The sequence below is a fragment of the Polypterus senegalus genome, chromosome 7 (genome assembly GCF_016835505.1).
Source record: "Polypterus senegalus isolate Bchr_013 chromosome 7, ASM1683550v1, whole genome shotgun sequence".
NCBI classification, from domain to species: Eukaryota; Metazoa; Chordata; class Cladistia; order Polypteriformes; family Polypteridae; genus Polypterus; species Polypterus senegalus.
The window spans coordinates 106294467-106311394 of record NC_053160.1 but is presented as its reverse complement, the minus strand read 5'-3'; the positions used below and the strand labels follow the sequence as shown (position 1 = coordinate 106311394).

Below are 16928 nucleotides of genomic sequence, written 5' to 3'. Positions count from 1 at the left end.
TATTCCATTGCTCGATTGGTTATTTTATGACAGGGAAGATGAATAAGGTGGCATGTATTGCTAGCCAATAGCAAAAGACAGATACTTTTAGTATTAGGTATTATTATTATTATTAATTAGGTAAGTTAATGTTTGAGAAGTCTGCACCAATAAAGTACTAGGAAATTCTGGTGTAGCATCACTGCATAGGAGCCACAGAAATAATGGTTTTATTTGCCACAGAAATATAATGCAGGATTGAGAAAGGCATGAACGTGCAAAACAAATGCTTCAGGAAGCTATAAATGAGATACAGAAAGCCCACCCTTCACATGTGAACATATAATATTTTGCTGAAATCAAGCAATAACTTTTTTGCATTAAACATAAGAACATTTAGGCAGTGACCGGCATTATTTGTCAAGGAAGTAACATGCCCTGGCATCCACCATCATCAAATTTCTTTACATACCGAGTTAATTTTAGAATTGACCAAAATCACTGATATAGATACAGAGGGAATGTTGAATTTCACGCTGAAAGTAAAACTAGCAGTCATGTGTAAATTTCTGTTATAAGGTCACAACACTCAAACCACCACAAAAACTCTTGGCTTTGCATACAATTTACACATTCATGGGTGTGCTAATGCAAAATGCTGCCAAAAAGGGCTTTTTATCTACTTGTGAGACTGCACTAGGAAAAAAAAAATTGAAAACGGATTTATTGCCTGTAATTTATAGTACATTTGCACCATATAGTGGTGCGATTATATGGCAGAATTGTTTGCTGAATTTAAACTTTGCTTTTTAAAGGAGTTTATTTATTTTCTGAAAGGATTAACACTTAGCCAGGTTGTTTCAGGACTGAGTGGCATAATAGTTACTTCTCTTTTGCCTAAGCTCCAGATTTAGTCACTATACATGTGATGTCTGTATATTTGCCTCCCATATACTCTAGAGTAAGGATTATCATTCTGCTGCCTTTCAACCACTAAAAATACAAAATTTATTAGCCAAAGGAAGACTCCGCCTGCTTGAGACAGTCAACAACCAGGAATCAACTCAGATTCCTCTAATCTTGCCTTGAAAGATTTAAACCAGAAGTATTATGCTGTAGTATAAAGCCAACTTATTTGGCTATACTGCCTCTTAACCCATATAACCCAAGTAAATGCTACATCATGCAGTTATTTGTATTCCCTTATGTGCAGAGTAAAGTGTACTGTAATGATACAAGTGATTGTGTGTATTTTACCTATAAATGTAAACCTATATCTCACTATGTGTTTACAATTTTAACTTACACTATAACTGTTGTGACAGACGGCCAGGAAGTGCTGGCAGACCAGGGATGGTTTATGTCCGGAGTGCTTAGGCGTGCAAGGGTAGCACTTTTTCGAACTGCCCATTTAAGTGAATCGATTCTTTTGATTTATTTATAGGATTGCATACATTGGAAGTCCAGGAAGGTGTGATAAGGGGGTCCTCTTGGATCGCATCACAAATATGTAATGTAATAATTCATGCCTTATTATATATATATATACATATACATATACATATATATATATATATATATATATATATATATATATATATATATATATATATATATATATATATATATATAAAGCAAATCTATCAGTGCACAAAGCATGCCAACATATTTAAGAGACATACACTGCATCCAGAAACTATTCACAGCGCATCACTTTTTCCACACCCTGCCATGCCACAGCCCCACTCCAAAATGGATTAAACCCACCTTCCTCCCCAGAACTCCACACACAACACCCCACAATGACAACGCGAAAAAAGTCCACCTAAGGCCCCTGCAACTTTATTAAAAATAAAAAAAATGAGAAATCACATGTACATACTGAAAGTATTCACAGCCTTTGCTCAATACACTGGGGAGTGCTGCCGGAAGTTCATCGCCAGGCACCTGGAGCACATCTGGGACGGGATAAAAGGGGCCACCTCACTCCAATCAGGGAGCTGGAGTTGGGTGGAAGAAGGACAGAGCTTGCGAAACAGGAGTAGAGGCGGCCAGAAGAACCAAGGACTGGACTGTGTAAATATATGTAAATAGTTGTTCTGTGAATTTAATATAAAAATAATGATAAAAAACACTCATGAGAAGCATATTGTTAAAAAACGCTTCTTTGACTCGGCAGCAGCTTTAAAACTTACAAACATTTTAAGCAATCAGTCCGTTTATAGTGCCAGCTATAATAGCGAGGATAATGTAAATAGTAAGGTGGAAAGATTTCATTCTAAAGTAAGAGCTGCTGTTGACATAGTTGCACCTGAAAAGACAGTGAAAAAATCTTCTAGCATTGTTATACCATGGAAGACCCAAAGAGTGTCTGATTTAAAGAGAACATGCCGTAGAGCTGAGCGTCAATGGAGGAAGACTAAACTTACTATCCACCACAAAATATTAAAAGTCAAAATAACAGAATACAATAACACTGTCCGTCTTGAGAGACACTGCTATTTCTCCAAGATTATAAATAACAATGCTAGTAATCCCAGAGTCTTATTTTCTACAATTGATCGCCTACTAAACCCAGGTAGCTCAAAGGAATGCCTCCTAAGTGCTTCCAGTGAAACCTGTGAGGCTGTCGCTGTATTTTCAATCAAAAATTAATGATATTAGAAATAACATAGTATATCCCTCCAACACTAAGGATCCTCCTAAACCCCAGCATCCTGTTATAAACAAATTAAACTCTTTCACTAGGATAGATTTACCTGATTTAAAAAAAATAATCTCTCAATTAAAACCCTCCACCTGCGCCCTTGACCCGATACCAACAAGGTTTTTCAAAGAAGTATCAGGCGCTAATTGATAATGTTCTTGACATAGTAAATTCGTCACTAGATACTGGGGTCTTCCCAGACTGTCTTAAGACTGCTGTAGTTAAACCCCTACTTAAGAAACATAATCTTGACCCTCAGCTCTTGAAAATTTTAGACCCATCTCTAACCTGCCTTCTTAAGTAAAGTTCTGGAGAAGGCAGTCATTATGCAGTTAAATGACCACCTAAATAAACATGCTATTCTTGATAAATTTCAGTCGGGTTTTAGAACAAATCACAGCACAGAAACTGCACTCGTTAAAGTAGTAAATGACTTGCGGGTAAATGCAGACAGAGGCCATTTATCTGTTCTCATCCTCTTAGATCTGAGTGCTGCATTTGACACCATTGATCACAACATTCTTAGAAATCGCCTTAGTCAATGGGTGGGCCTCTCTGGCAGTGTCTTAAATTGGTTTGAATCCTACCTGACAGGGAGAAAATTTTTTGTTAGTTGTGGGAATTACAACTCAAGACACATGATATCCGATATGGTGTTCCACAAGGCTCTATCCTGGGTCCGCTGTTATTCTCAATCTACATGCTTCCGTTAGGTCAGATTATCTCAGGGCACAACGTGAGCTACCACAGCTATGCTGATGACACACAGCTGTACTTATCAATAGCACCTGATGACCCTGATTCTATTGATTCACTAACAGAATGTCTGACTAGTATCTCAGAATGGATGAATAGTAATTTTCTCAAGTTAAATAAAGAGAAAACTGAAATTTTAGTGATCAGCAATAATGGATACAATGAGGCTATTAGAAATAAACTGGATACATTAGGATTAAAAGTCAAGACGGAGGTAAAAAGCTTAGGGGTGATTGTTGACTGTAATCTGAATTTTAAATCACATATTAATCAGATCATTAGGACAGCATTTTTCACTTAAGAAACATAAGTAAAGTTAGACCTCTTATATCACTGAAAGATGCTGAGAAATTAGTTCACGCGCTTGTTTTCAGTCGACTAGATTACTGTAACGCACTCCTCTCAGGACTACCCAAAAAAGATATAAATCATTTGCAACTAGTGCAGAATGCAGCTGCTAGAATCCTAACTAGGAAAAGAAAATCCGAACACATTTCTCCAGTTTTAATGTCACTACACTGGTTACCTGTGTCATTCAGAATTGACTTTAAAATTCTGCTTATGGTTTATAAAGCCTTAAATAATCTTGCCCCATCTTATATATCGGAATGTCTGACACCTTATATTCCAAATCGTAACCTCAGATCCTCAAATGAGTGTCTCCTTAGAATTCCAAGAACAAAACTTAAAAGAAGTGGTGAGGCGCCTTCTGCTGCTATGCACCTAAAATCTGGAATAGCCTGCCAATAGGAATTCGCCAGGCTGATACAGTAGAGCACTTTAAAACACTGCTGAAAACACATTACTTTAACATGGCCTTTTATAACTTCATTTTAATCGTAATTTAACTTAATCCTGATACTCTATATGTTCAATTTCCTCAAAATAACTATTCATGGTGGCTCTAAAATCGGTACTGACCCCTACTCTCTTTTCTGTTTCTTTTTCCGGCATGCGCCACCACCACCTACTCAAAGCTTCATGATGCTCCAACAATGATGGACGGATTAAAAGGCAGAAGTCTACGTGACCATCATCATCATCAAGCCCTTCCATGAGAATCCTAAATCCAAAGAGGACTGTTTCATTTATGTTAGGTAGAATGCCCAGAGGGGACTGGGCGGTCTCATGGTCTGGAATCCCTACAGATTTTATTTTTCTCCAGCCGTCCTGGAGTTTTTGTTTTTCTGTCCCCTGGCCATTGAACCTTACTCTTATTCGATGTTAATTAATGTTGATTTATTTTGTGGGCGGCACGGTGGCGCAGTGGTAGCGCTGCTGCCTCGCAGTTAGGAGACCCGGGTTCGCTTCCGGTCCTCCCTGCGTGGAGTTTGCATGTTCTCCCCGTGTCTGCGTGGGTTTCCTCTGGGCACTCCGGTTTCCTCCCACAAACCAAAGACATGCAGGTTAGGTGGATTGGCGATTCTAAATTGGCCCTAGTGTGTGCTTGGTGTGTGGGTGTGTTTGTGTGTGTCCTGTGGTGGGTTGGCACCCTGCCCAGGATTGGTTCCTGCCTTGTGCCCTGTGTTGGCTGGGATTGGCTCCAGCAGACCCCCGTGACCCTGTATTCGGATTCAGCGGGTTTGAAAATGGATGGATGGATGGATGGATTTATTTTGTTTTATAATTGTGTCTTTCATTTTTCTATTCTTTAATATGTAAAGCACTTTGAGCTACTGTTTGTATGAAAATGTGCTATATAAATAAATGTTGTTGTTGTTGTTGTAAACATGTGTGTTGTGGACACTGCGCTGTTGTGTCTGTCTGTGGCCGGGCTAGCCTCTTACATTGGCATCCCAGATGGAATGCTCTGCCCGTCACTAAATAATTTGTAAGAGTAGCCAGCACAGCAGCGCGAGACACACACGGTTCCAGCGCCGCACGAGGAAAGCGTGCTCCCACGACACAGACAAGTTTGAAGAGAAGAACAGTCCTATGGTTGGTCGCGTTAGTACACTGGTGACACCGCACCACCCGATGGGCAAGAAGATGGTCAGGCGCGGCCCGGGCGGCCTAAAGAAGCCCGTCGGCGATGACAGGATCGGTGGGCCTAAAGAACCAGCCAGGGCATGGAAGCTGCCTCCGGACAAGAGGTTTCCCGAGGTAGGTACCGGACCCAGGCGAGGGTTGTCCTGGGGCGTGTATCGCGTTTTTCTGGGGGCCTACATCGTAAGGGGAAACCATCCGAAGGTGTTTGTCTGGCCGGAGGACGTCGCTCCTGGAGCCGAGGGCGGGGCGACGTCCGAGGAGAACCGGAGCCCGCTGTTGTGGAGAAGATCCCTTGTTTAATAAGCCCGTGGGGAGTGGCCTGAGGAAGCAGGCTGCTGCGAAGGGCCTGGAGGTCCCATCTTACACACGAGGGGGCAGGGGGTGTGTACCAAGGCCCTGCAAGTAGCGTAATGCGAGCAGGGGCGGTGAACCTTCCCCCTCCTCAGAGAACCTGACTGAGTCTGCACAGGGAGCGCAGTTTGGGTGTGGCTCACGACCAGCAGGTAAGGGCAAGCGGTATGCGAGTCCTCAGCCGGCTGACTTAATTTCTGTGCTTCCGCTGTACATGAGCTGGAGGAGGTCCTTCAGCCCATCCGATCATTTTCGCAGGTGATCCGCGGCCTCCGAGAGACCATCCAGTAGCTGGAGGAGAAGGCGCTCGCGGCTCCAAGAATGCTGCGAGAGTGGGAGGAGCGGCGCGGCACTGAATTCTCCAGACAGAGTGGCGCGTCGGTACAGGTAAGTGAGACCTGTACCGTACATGAAAGAGGACGGCTGAGCAAAGTGGGGCCGGTGTCGTTTTGTTCTGGTCACCAAGTAGCCAGGCCTCCTACAGTGGATGCGGGGCGAGTGGCCGATCGTGCCGTAGGGGCGATTCCAATGCGGGGGTGTGTGAGGAGCCGGGTGGCGAGTGCTGGCTGCCAAAGCATACCGCTCCAAAAGCCAACGGCAGCCCCACCGAGGTCCACAGGGTCACAGACGGCATGGGGTCTCTTTTTGTCCCATAAGGAGACCCAGACCGTCCTTGCGTCCCAGAGTAGAAGGAGTAAGAACCGTGAAAAGAGGTACAGACCTCCTGACAAGGGGCAGGTTGGGCCTGTGCACCCTCCTGCCGTCGAGAGCCACCCTCTGTGGGTGCAGAGGGAAGCCCTAAGCCTGGCTGGGGACAAGGCAAAGCACAGAAACCCGTCCTGTTGCCATGTCTGGAGGGAAGCGCCGGTGGTTTATTTGTAATAACCGCGGTCACAGGTGAAGGCGGTATCCGTATGCGCTGAACGATGACGCCATGGAGTGGCATCGTGGACGCACATCCCCTTCCTTGTTGTGTTTATCTTTTTCAGAACTGTGACCCAAGACAGGCCGGTGCCCCAACCAGTTGAAGGACAGCACTCATGGGACAGGCCACTTCACCCTACGGGCTTCAGCTGGGGGAAGGGCAGTGTGACAGACAGCCAGGAACCCTGCCCTGCCGGGATGCCTGGAGAAAGGAGGAACACTTCTTTTCTCTGGGCATCCGGCCGGTCCTTGATCCCTGGGGGACAGCACTTCCAGGGCACCAGTACGTGCTGACAGACCAGGGATGGTTTATACCCAGAGTGCTTCCGGGTGCAAGGGCAGAACTTTTGTCACACTTGGGAGTTCTGCCGGAAGTTCATCGCCAGGCCCACCTGGAGCACGTCCGGGACAGGATAAAAGGGACCGCCTCACTCCAATCAGAGAGCTGGAGTCGGGTAGAAGGACGGAGCTTGCGAAACAGGAGTGGAGGAGGCCAGAAAAACCAAGGACTGGACTGTGTAAATATATGTAAATAGTTGTTCTGTGAATAAACGTGTGTTTTGTGGACACTGCGATGTCGTGTCTGTCTGTGCAAGCCTCTTACACTGTATTCATACATTTATTCATACATATCATACATATACATATCTTATAAATGTATACATTGTAAGGTTTCTAAACTCTTTTGGGACGACACGCCGAACAGCGTCCCAAAGTGAGATGGCGATGTCCATGGAAGACAGCCTATTGCTTGCCATGGCAACCATGGGCTCTAAAGCACTGAAGTAGCTCGCCGAGAAAACAAATCCAAAAAAGATCGTGGTCAAGCTATCATCACCTGCCATCAATGGGTGATGCACGGAACATTGTAAATGCAGGAAACAGTATTACTTGGCCACTTAGCAATAACTCAGCCACAGGGGATGCACAAACTAGTGTGTTTCTTTATGCCAGTCCCAAGCCCAGATAAATGGGGAGGGTTACGTCAGAAAGGGCATCTGTAAAATTTTGCCAAATCAATATGCGGGCAACAATACAAATTTCCATACCAGGTCGGTTGAGCCCCGGGTTAACAACAACTTAGTATTTAACGGAATAAATAGAGAGAGAGCTTGGGAACACCACCACCATATGACGAACCACCAATAAATGGAATCAAAATTATTTCTGGGGTACAGCAGAAAAATAATAGTAACTCAAATTGACTTTTTTGCTGCATTCACGTTCCTTCACAGAGCCAAAACACAGAGGTTTTCCTTCAAAAATTTCACATGAATGCTCTTAGCAGTGGGACAATTCCGAGAATTTTCTTCCTTTTTACTCAATAACAATACAACAATAAAATACTTAGAATTTTTAGGCGTATGAAATATGAAAATGTGGAAATAAGATAAAAATACAGGAGAGAGTGAGGGAGGGAGAGATAGGAAGAATTCTAGAGTTTAATAGAGTTCATTAATCAAACTGAATAATCCACTGCCATTTTTTTCTTCATGAATTGCAGAGATAAAAAGAAACTGTATAAATTCTTATGAATGGAAATAAAGGATGGCACAATTTCCATAAACCTAGCTTTATGTAAAAAGAATGTTCCTAAAATAATGATCGTATTAATGACTAAATCAAGTTCGTCTTTCTTAATAGCAAAAACGATATTTTTTGTACGGAACTCATTCAATCCAGAAATCTTTGGAAAAAATAATTAATGCATGTCATTCCAAAGAATTTTTAGCAAATTTACATTAATAAAACAGACAATATGTTGTTTCAGTTTCTTCATCACAAAAGGTACAAACATTTTAATAAAAGCCAAACTTCTTTCTTAAACATTGTCCAGAAGGACATATCCCTGTAAGGTTTGTGAAATGCATTTTCTTTACTTCTGGTGTTACTGGAAATGTAATATAATTTGTTCTTAATTTTTCAATTTCATAAATATCAGGAATTTAAATTCTATTTGATTGAATAAGGAATAAGCAATAGAATTTTTCAAATTATTTTAATTGTGGTATTTGGCCAGTGAAGTTATACCCCTTCCAATGAAAGCTTAGGAAGAGAAGAAAATAAACTTAAAAGAATTTTGTGATTCATTATAGGACAGGCATGTCAAACATGTGACTGCAACAGAAATCTATGTGGCCCACATGACAGATCCTAGTTAGCACTAAACTTGTACAAAATGATTACTATCGTTTGTGATTGAATCATTCTGCATCTTTGACGTTACTTATTGACTTTTCTTAATTCCACCTTCTGACAAAAGTGTGTTTTCCCTTGGCATTACGGTACCGGAAAAGTCATCTGCTAGTATAGTTGCAGCTGCGTTGTTAGCTCTTTGATCCCCTAGGCATGACACCAACCACCCCCTTCACGAGCCTTGACCAAAGTTAATGAGCCCCGACGTCACAACTGAAGTGCTAGGCTGAAGCAGCCTGGCAGGTCTCACTACTGGCTGGGCTGCTGAGACTGGCCACTGGGCAGAACTGACCATCACAAGTAGTAATAGCTTGCATATTTTCACGTAATGGAGCAGGAGATCAACAAGCGGATCGGTGTGGCATCCGCAGTAATGCTGGCTCTGCATTGGTCTGTCGTGATGAAAAAGGAGTTTAGCCATAAGGCAAAGCTCTCAATTTACTGGTCGATCTATGTTCCTACCCTCACCTATGGTCATGAGCTGTGGGTACTGACCGAAAGAACGAGGTCGCGAATACAAGTGGCTGAAATGAGTTTCTTCCACAGGGTGTCTAGGCTTTCCCTTTAAGACAGGGTGAGAAGCTCAGTCATCCAGGAGGAACTCAGAGTAGAGCCACTGCTCCTCCGCATCAAGAGGAGTCAGATGAGGTGGCTCAGGCATCTGAACAGGATGCCTCCTGGACACCTCCTTTGTGAGGTATTCCGGGCACTTCTAACCGGGAAGAAGCCCAGGAGAAGACCCAGGACATGCTGGAGGGACTATGTCTCTCGGCTGGCCTGGGAACGCCTCGGGATTCCCCCAGAAGAGCTAGCAGAAGTGGCCAGAGAGAGGGAAGTTTGGGCATCTCAGCTCAAGCTGCTGCCCCCGCGATCCAATCTTGGATAAGTGGAAGAGGATGGATAGACGGTTGGATATTTTCACGTTTTTTTGCTCTAGTTTCATTTAAGTTTGTGCTAGTATTGTAATGAACACTTAGTGCAGACTTCAGCTAAAGATCTGAAGTGGACGCGAGAAGTTGGTGAGTTGTTTATTAACAAATTTTTGTGATTTTGAGTTTGTAAAATTAGTGTAGGTCAGAAGGCTTTTTGCATATCGGCTTATTTTGCAATTAAAACTTTGAAGTAAACTTAGTAAAGTAAAATTAGATTTTTGGAGGATTTGTTTTCCAATTTGAATTACTGAGCAATGAATTCAGTGAGTATTTTCATGATTTCAGTTCACACGAACAGGACTTTGCACTGTTTACATCACCATACTCTTACAACGCTGAGAACGCGCCTGAGAATATTGAAATGGAATTGATTTAACTGCAGTCAGATTCTATTCTGAAGGCAAAATACAATGAAGTTGGTGTGCCAGGCTTGTATGCTTACCTGCAACCCTCTTATGTGCAAATCCGTAAGTTGGAATTGAGAGTACTGTCTATGTTCGAAAGCACTTACCTTTGTAAGCAATTGTTTTCGTTAATGAAAGCTGCCAAAACCCCACATCACTCAAGACTTACTGTCGAGCACCTTTCATCCCTCATAAAAGTTGCAGCTGCACAAGATTTCAAGCCTGATATTGACGAACTGGTTACTAACAAGAGTTGCCAAGTGTCAGGAGAAAAGAAATAGATCTCAGACTGTAAGACTCCAATATAAGGACCTAACTAAGAGGCTAAGACTCTAATTGTAAACTGTTGTACTGACATTGTATGGAAATAAATTGCTTTTCTTTAAACTTTAAGTGTTACATTTTTAAAATTTTCAGTATTGGAAAAAAGGCTACAGTATCTTTGTATAATAGTATTTGTTACAGTGCAGCCCGGTGACGCACGTCTGGCAGTCGAAGCAGCCCACCAATGGTAATGAGTTTGACATGCCTGTTATAGGATATCTGACTATTGACTGGAGAATTGCTTTACTGACATTGTTAAACTGTTTACAATCAACTGAGATCTCAAATTTCAAACAGAAATAAAGTTTCCTCTCTGATCTAAAAAGTGCATCACAGACCATATCCCCTTTGCTAACAAATTTTTACTAAACAGCACTTTACTTCTAATCAACACATAAAGGTAGTTCCATAGGAAAGTGTTGCAAAGACACAAATTGTGTCTGTTCAGTATTTTCAATTATAGTAACACTGGTTGATAAAAATGTGCTAACTTGACTGGCAGTAATGCTAAATCAAAATCACATCTTAGATGGTAATCTATAGATTATTAAAAAATGAATGGAATATTATATGATAAATTGATTCTTTGAACAGTTTCTTAAACAGTCTGAGAGTATCGTTAACACAGTCCATATCTATGGCTTGAAATCACGCTTTTTTGAATTCTTCATGTTTGGAGAATATCAATGCTACCTGAATTCTCCGTAACCTAGTTTTGACCTTTTTACCTCTGTCAATAATCTTCTCCTTTTGCTGTTTCCATTAGGTGTTGTAACAGTAGATCATCTTTTTCCATATCTTCCTGTCCTCTGCATCTTGCTCTGTTACATCACCTGCATGTCCTCTCTCACCACATCCAAATAAACCTTCTCTTAGACCTTCCACTTTTCCTTTTACCTGGCAGCGCTACCGTTAGCATCTTTTGCCCAATATACCCAACATCTCTCCTCTGCACATGTCCAAACCAAAGCAATCTCACCTCTCTGACTTTGTCTCCAACCCGTCCAACCTGAACTGACCCTCTAATGTACATCCTCGTCACACCCAATGCAAATCTTAACATCTTGAACTCTGTCACCTCCAGCTTTGTCTCCTGTTTTTTGGTCAGTGCCACCGTCTCCAACTCATATACTGTAAATGACATCAAATAAAAGATAATAATAACTTGGTTTACCAGATGGTGTGTTTTTGAGCTCGAAGTGTACGTTTTAACGTGTTATTAGTCTTGTACATTCACGTAAATTATGCCATTCTTTCAATAGCTTGAGTTTGGAAAGACGTATCAGTAACAACTTTGCGTTTCTCCCAAAAAATCCGACAGGAAATTCAAGTGCAAAAAAGTGGAAAGGAGAAAAACTAGTAGCTCCAAAGACTCCTACTGAACCCTTATACTAAAAGACTCAATCAATGCGAACCACAGAGCAACAACACACTTCCACATGCTCTCCTTAAATGAGCCAACAGACACAGCCTTGAGATGTCGCATTTTTATATAACGACCTACTTACTTTCCCAAAGGTCGTGTCACCCCTACACACCCTCCTCAGAAGGAATCGACTTGCTGAATAAGTTCTTTGCATCCTTGCTGTTCACCACAACCTCAAAATGACCGAGCCTGCGTTTAAAACTACAGTAAACGGCGCCGTAAAAATACGTCATCACTAGCTCCCGAATGTAGTCTCATTTCACGACGCTGCCCGATTTGTTTTGCGCATGTGTAATGTTTTACGAGATACGTCATTATTCAGGTTTGACTTGTACATGCAAGTTATTTTTGTGTTGTCGTTTATCTCCGTCTGTAAGTGGACTTCTTACTGGAAAAGATGGCAGCTTTTGAATTTTATAACGTCTTGGAAGATATGTCGCCTGAAAAATTTAACTCCTGTCGAATGAAGAGGGAGCGAAATGAAATGCGACGTGTGTCAGTAAACTTTGTAATGGACGTGTACAGCTTTTTGTAAGTACATTATTTTTAGTTGCAATACTTCGTAATCTCGTGGTTTAATCGTAAAAATCACAGCATTTTCCGTGTTTGGGTTACTGGATTAATGGATGTATGTAATTTATTTCACAACACCCTATTAGCATTTTGTGGTGTGTTTCTTTTAACATTTGTCCACATTTTTTTATCTTAAATGCTAATAATTAAGCAAAGCAATGTAATCGTGGTGTCGAATTAGGAAAAGAATTAGGAATGCACGATTGACACTCGACTGGTGTAAAGTGTGCTCTCCAAAGCCATCGGTATTTTTTATTATGTTGATATCAGATTACATCAATACTATACAAGGGTATATCAATGAAGGCTAAATTACATAGGAGAATAGCAACAACTAACTTATTACAAGAAAGAAGGATGTAGATAATAGCATTACAAATTGTTAATGAAGCAGCTCAGAATCTTACACGTTTTAATTGCTTTAGTGTGTTTTCCATTTTTTAAAGCTGTTTCTAGCATATTAATGTTTATACAGAAAGATGTAATAGAGGGTCTAACATTCTGAACTTTACACTTATGAATAGGAAATTTACATAACAAGGAAACCACAGTTACTGCATTTTCTAACATATAGTCCTCAAAACTGTATACAGAAGAATAACAAGAATTAAAGATTGACATAGTGTTTTGTCATTCAAGACAGTAACAGAAGTAAATCTTTATGAAACATTTTGGAATATGAGCAGAAGTAAGAAATGTGAAAGCTGATTTGTCATCATTTGTACAACTACATTTCGGGGATATACAGTATTAAAGTCATACATATTAATCTGTTATTTGGCTACTATTTATTCATAATTTTGAAATGGATTCCTTTAACCTTGTTTGGTAGAAAAAACTTCTATCGCACAAAACAGGCAATTTTAAAATTTATGTCCAAAGCCATCAGAGAAGTTTGGTATGCGTCTGATGTGGCACAGTGACAGGCTGGGCACCTGCTGTTGTCACGTGTTATAAGCTTATAGAAGTACACATACATACATTTAACTGAATATAATGGAGAAGGCTTGATCCTTAGAAATAACTTAATTCTTATTGCTGCAGTTAGAAGTACAATGCCCGTTCATTGTATTTTTTTTGCCCCTACAGGATGCCCGGTGGTGACCAGCCTTCCATGTGGCTGAACAGATGCCAGTGTTCCTGAATTCTGAAACACAACTGGATGTTGTTTTCTTCTGCTTTTAAGATTCACAATTCAAAATGATGTGCAGTTCATGTTAGATTTGCTATTTCTACAGGTAAGACTACTGAGGCTTCCAGTTTCAGAAGTAATTTGTGCACAATTCCTGCAAAGCCTCCCCATATTTATGACTTGATCTGTAATATTTTGCTGCCTTGAATACTGTACTGTATGTCTGCTCACTCTGTCCAGTAACTAACACAGGCTTTTTAATTTTAGACAGAAAGCCTCAAAGTGTGAATCCTCACAAACACAGAGACTGAGGCACATCAGTCCCAGCAGTAACTAAACAGGGATGTTGCAAAATAACATTTATTTTCTTAAGTTACTGTGCTTTTGTTGTTGGAAATTTAAAAGAGCTGAGACTTAATTTTAACTTAAAACAAAACTAAAGCAGGAGAGAAGAATGAAGATGTTTTCATGTAAGTACCGACATCACATTAGAAGTTCAGATATTCAGAGATTGTAACACAACGTCTAATGTATGCATAATGTAAAAGGAAAAAAATGATGCTACATATAATGACAGTTAAGTTGGGGTTCTTTCAACATCCAACAAAAAAACCACAGCAATTAAAAAAAAAATATTAGTTAGACTTTACTGTAAGCAGACCTTTATCTATTGTGATGGTTTACAGGTGAACCAAGAAAGGAGGCAGAAGAAGAAGGGTACAATTTATTAATATTTGAACTCCATGAGTGAACATCGTTTATCTACTCTGTTTATGTTTTTAACAGTTACAGTGAAGTAGAAGAGTCTGGTCGTGATATGGGGCAGCAGTTAAAGAAGAAGGATGGAGAGATGTGTTCCATGTTGAAATAGCGACTGCCCCTCACTTCTAGAATCCTCCATCTCAATCCTTGCTATGATCTGCTGTGCCCTTGCCAAGTGATCACGAGGTATTGGCCTTTTTGGTTTTTTTTTCTTCTGAAAACTGTCTTGGTCTAATTACACTGGCTGCCCGTCTCACATAGAATTGATTTCAAGGTTCTATTAAGTAATTAGAAAGCTTTGAGTATTTTAGACTCTGTCTGTATTTTGGAGTGTCTGCTCCCAACAATTCTTTTCTCAAACGTTGGTTTGCTTTTTATTTCAAGATCAACCATAAAAACCGGCAGCTTTGTGTACTCTTAAATGCTTTGCCAATAGAGAAGTGCTAGGCTACAAATGTCAAGCATTTCAAAATACTTCAACAAGCCCACTTTTCTAATTTTGCTTTTTATTAATTATTTGCATTGGTTGTAATATATTAGAAATGGTACCGTGTACACTTTGTAAGCTCTTCACTGGGTATTAACTTCTGCTATTTTTCTCTGTTGTCTTTTTCCAGTTTATTGCAATGGTGCCCCCCCACTCCCCAAATACACCCCCCCCCCCGTATCTCCACTGTCTGTTACATCAACTCAGACTGCCTGTGATACCGGAGAGAAACAAGGTTCACAAGACGTCCTGAAATGGAATTGTGATTGGACTGAGACGGTCACAATTATGTATGCTGGGATGTGCAAAGGAGGTCTGTGTAGGCTTTGGCTTGGGACCCCCAGAGGTTTATTATCTCCAGTACTGTATCCTTGAAGGTTGCAAGTTTGTCTTTGTCCCTGGCCATTTGACCAGGCAGTGTATTTATTACAAAGGACAAGGACCCCTTCATTTGCTTCTAATTTACTTTTATAATGCCTTCAATTTGCTTTATAACTGTATATTTTTGTAGAGCAGTTTGAGCTACACTTGTAAGGAAAGGTGACATAGAAATGTTATTACTGAACAAATATTCTGAACAAATATTAAGGGACAGATCAGGAAAAATGTCAGTTTAAATAGAACACATTTTTTATGGAATATTGCTGGATAGTAACTCTGACTGTGAGTAGTATCTTGTTCATAAATGGCATTTTTCCTTTTTTTGACATATTTAATGATTTACTTTTATTGTGTTGAAAACCTTGGCTAATTTTTTTTTTAAGATCTGTAAATATGTTTGTGTTCCCTTTCCCTAATAGTTTTTAAAACTTCCCCATTCTTGGCCATTTTCATAGTATTTGTGTTCTAGTTAAATGGATTTACCATTTATACATCTTTATTATTACTGAATTTTCTACTCATATGTAAAATTTGTGTGTGTAATTTTTTTTGAGAAACATTGTTCACAGATATTTTACTTTTGTTATTTTTAAACATACCATTTATTCAATAAAAAATGTATAAAAACGTGTATTGTATTTCCCTTTTTTAAAGTTATAAAGATGAACTGGCTCTGTATCAATATGGGTGAATAAAACTATTCACATGAGATGAGGAGTCTGAACACAAAAAATGGTGTGTTATGTTGATTAAACTTGTAAGAAAGAATTTCACTGCACTCTGTCCACATGGTGTTAATCATAAACTGAACTACTTCATGTTGTTTAAATTCTGCTCAGTTGGTGAAGAATATTTTATTTTACAGCTGTTAAATTCAGTTCAGTTTTATTGTCTTAATAGTACTAGGGTGTTGTACCGTGTTAGCCTTTATGAATGTAGAGAAAAGCCAAGCAAAATGACACCTTTTATTGGCCAACTAAAAAGATTACAATATGCAAGCTTTCGAGGCAACTCGGGCCCCTTCTGGCAAGATGTCTTAATAGTTAAGTTTTGTTTCTTGGGAGGTTTTACAGAGACATCTTGAAACAACATTAAAAACATCACTAAGAACAAATGTATTACAGATATGAACTATAGCAGCATGCACTCATATAGATTGATTCAAGTGATAACTGATAACTCACTTAATCTAAGTCTGTGGATGTGAAGTTGAACTTCTTTGTAAGATTAATAGCTGTTGGAATAAATGAGGATTTGAACCGGTGGCTTTATGCTCTTGACTTCTTCACCATCTGACCTGATTGCACAACTGAGAATGAATTAAAGAATTTTAACACGTGGACTGTCACAGTTAACACTAAGGGGGGCAGTCAGCACAATGCCATGCAACACAGTGTTTCTTTTTTTTGTTGAAAAAGGACCATTTATTTCTATAAAACTGGTTGGCCACATTAGGTTTTGTAAACCTGATGCCTTAAGACAAATGGTAATTTTATTAATAACTAGCAGAATACCCGCGCTTCGCAGCGGAAAAGTAGTGTGTTAAATAAGTTATGAAAAATAAAAGGAAAAATTTTAAAAATAACGTAACATGATTGTTAATGT

The 16928-nt window shown here is 40.1% G+C and overlaps 1 protein-coding gene and 1 long non-coding RNA gene across 3 annotated transcripts in view; one reads left to right on the top strand and one right to left on the bottom strand.

The window, feature by feature from the left end:
* stoml2 (stomatin (EPB72)-like 2) overlaps positions 1-12212 on the bottom strand; it is a 100464-nt gene extending 88252 nt beyond the window's left edge. The window contains exon 1 of one of the 2 annotated variants that reach the window (XM_039759140.1): positions 12071-12212. In XM_039759140.1, the coding sequence (XP_039615074.1) occupies positions 12071-12142 (72 nt within the window). In that variant the 5' untranslated portion in view covers positions 12143-12212. The remainder of the gene's footprint in view (positions 1-12070) is intronic. The other variant, XM_039759141.1, reaches the window with a different exon arrangement.
* A 193-nt stretch (positions 12213-12405) lies between these two features.
* LOC120532771 lies at positions 12406-15253 on the top strand. Its single transcript, XR_005634360.1, has 4 exons — positions 12406-12519; positions 13651-13799; positions 14480-14641; positions 15073-15253. It is a non-coding gene; the product is annotated as an uncharacterized LOC120532771 (long non-coding RNA).
* The last annotated feature ends 1675 nt before the right edge of the window (positions 15254-16928 follow it).